At 34.7% G+C, this 2,741-nt stretch overlaps 1 protein-coding gene across 1 annotated transcript in view; it reads right to left on the bottom strand.

Annotated features, from left to right (window-relative positions):
- LOC125177885 (DNA repair protein XRCC3-like) overlaps positions 1-2,702 on the bottom strand; it is a 3,576-nt gene extending 874 nt beyond the window's left edge. The window contains exons 1-2 of the mRNA XM_047880465.1: positions 2,684-2,702; positions 1,338-1,495 (exon numbers count right to left, since the gene is read on the bottom strand). Of these exons, the coding sequence (XP_047736421.1) occupies positions 1,338-1,495; positions 2,684-2,702 (177 nt within the window). The remainder of the gene's footprint in view (positions 1-1,337; positions 1,496-2,683) is intronic.
- Positions 2,703-2,741: the final 39 nt, after the last annotated feature.

Below are 2,741 nucleotides of genomic sequence, written 5' to 3'. Positions count from 1 at the left end.
ATTATGAACAACCTTGCTTGATTTACTATCGGAAAAAGTGTTGTTTGAAGAAACGTTATGTTAATGCCGAGCGGTTCCATATGGAACCAAGCTATAATTTTTCACATACAACGAAAAATAAATATATGAACATACTTTTTGCTTATTACCATCACAAATGATAATATTCTCACAAGGAACCGGAAAAAAATTCGTAAAATAATTCTCGTCATTAATGGGTTAATGACTTTGATCAGTATTTAGGAACAGGTTTGCTGATTACCGAAAAACGGTTTAGGTTCGAGCTGTTAATTCACTATTCTGTAACGGTTTTGATTATTATTTAGGAACAGTTTAGGACCATGGTTCAGATTCAATATTTAGTACTAATTTTGTTAATTATTCAGGCACGGTTCTGTAACACAGTTTATTTTTATTGTTTTGCATGCTCATTATTTCTTAACTATTTTTGGTTTTCGGTTCTAACTACATTTAGTAATTCTTCTACCTATTTCATATTAACGCGGTAAACTCGGTTTGTTACACAGTTTATTCTCATTGTTTTGCATGCTCGTTATTTCGTAACTATTTTTGGTTCTCTGTTTTAACTACATTTAGCAATTGTTTTACCTATTTCATATTAACGCGGTAAAGCCTGCGGTTATAATTTAATGTCATACAAACAGTACGAAAACCCAATAAAATATAATGGGAATACATGATCCAGTTATCAAGTTTATACGTCTTCCATCTCGTAAGTCCCAGCGACTTTAACAAAACAAAACAATTTTAACGTTAATAACTTAACACTTAGCATGTTATGTTATCATGTCATAATGTTATGGCTATCATGTTCGTGTCTTGCATGTTCTTCAATCATGTTTCATGATTGCGATACCTAGATAAAGATTTATAATCTCTTTGTTCACAAATTTTGCACATTTGTGGTTCACTCAACATGGAATCGTGGTATTCATCTTAAAAGCACACCAGATCTTAGCCGTCAAAATTCATAAAACCTTAGAATTTTTTATTTATTTAAACTTATAATCAAAATTTGTGTTATATATAGAGCCACCTGGTTGATGACCAGCACCCGGCAGCTGGTGGAGTCATACAACCTTAGAATTATTTTATTTATTTAAAATTATAATAAAAATTTATTATATATAGAGCCACCTGGTGGTGGATACAACCTTAGAATTTATTTATTTAAAATTATAATAAAAATTTGTTATATATAGAGCCACTTGGTTGTCGACCAGCACCCGACAGCTGGTGGAGGCGGCTAGGTGGCGCCCTTAGAATTATTTTATTTATTTAAATTTTTAATAAGAATTAGTTATATATAGAGCCACCTGGTTGATGACCAGCACCCGACAGCTGGTGCTAGCGGCCAGGTGGCGCAGGCCGCAGCCCAGCTCACAGATGGCACGCTGGCGGCTGGTCCAGCTGAGCTGGTCAGCACGGAACACAGCTGTCACTGAGTCAATGATGACCAGCTGTAGCTCTGTCTCTTATACACATCTAGATGTGTATAAGAGACAGNCTTAGCGTGTTATCTTATATCTTAGCGTGTTATCTTATATCTTAGCGTGTTATCTTATATCTTAGCGTGTTATCTTATATCTTAGCGTGTTATCTTATATCTTAGCGTGTTATCTTATATCTTAGCGTGTTATCTTATATCTTAGCGTGTTATCTTATATCTTAGCGTGTTATCTTATATCTTAGCGTGTTATCTTATATCTTAGCGTGTTATCTTATATCTTAGCGTGTTATCTTATATCTTAGCGTGTTATCTTATATCTTAGCGTGTTATCTTATATCTTAGCGTGTTATCTTATATCTTAGCGTGTTATCTTATATCTTAGCGTGTTATCTTATATCTTAGCGTGTTATCTTATATCTTAGCGTGTTATCTTATATCTTAGCGTGTTATCTTATATCTTAGCGTGTTATCTTATATCTTAGCGTGTTATCTTATATCTTAGCGTGTTATCTTATATCTTAGCGTGTTATCTTATATCTTAGCGTGTTATCTTATATCTTAGCGTGTTATCTTATATCTTAGCGTGTTATCTTATATCTTAGCGTGTTATCTTATATCTTAGCGTGTTATCTTATATCTTAGCGTGTTATCTTATATCTTAGCGTGTTATCTTATATCTTAGCGTGTTATCTTATACTTATATCTTAGCGTGTTATCTTATATCTCAGCGTGTTATCTTATATCTTAGCATGTTATCTTATATTTTAGTGTTATCTTATATCCTTGCGTGTTATCTTATATCTTAGTGTTATCTTATAGCTTAGCGTGTTATCTTATATCTTAGCGTGGTATCTAAGAACTATCTTATATCTTAGTGTAATCTTATATCTTAGCATGTTATCTTAGTACTATCTAATATCTTAGCGTGTTATCTTAGTACTATCTTATATCTTAGCGTGTTATCTAAGTACTATCTTATATCTTAGTGTAATCTTAGTGTTATCTTATAGCTTAGCATGTTATCTTAGTACTATCTTATATCTTAGCATATTATCTTAGTGCTATCTTATATCTTAGCATGTTATCTTAGTACTATCTTATATCTTAGCGTGTCCCCCACTCACAGCCCCTCCCCCCATTTCCACGTCCTCCCCAGTGCCCCTTCCATCCCCCCAGTGCTCCTCCCCTCCCCCCAGTGCCCCCCCCACTCACGTGGTCGGTCCCCCGTCATGGCGGCGTGGAGGGCGAGGGTGAGGGCGAGCTGAGTCTT

Source organism: Hyalella azteca, unplaced genomic scaffold, assembly GCF_000764305.2.
Source record: "Hyalella azteca isolate HAZT.00-mixed unplaced genomic scaffold, Hazt_2.0.2 contig5420, whole genome shotgun sequence".
In the NCBI taxonomy this organism is placed as follows: domain Eukaryota; kingdom Metazoa; phylum Arthropoda; class Malacostraca; order Amphipoda; family Hyalellidae; genus Hyalella; species Hyalella azteca.
The sequence above is the reverse complement of the archived record's forward strand: the minus strand, read 5'-3'. Positions and strand labels throughout refer to the sequence as shown.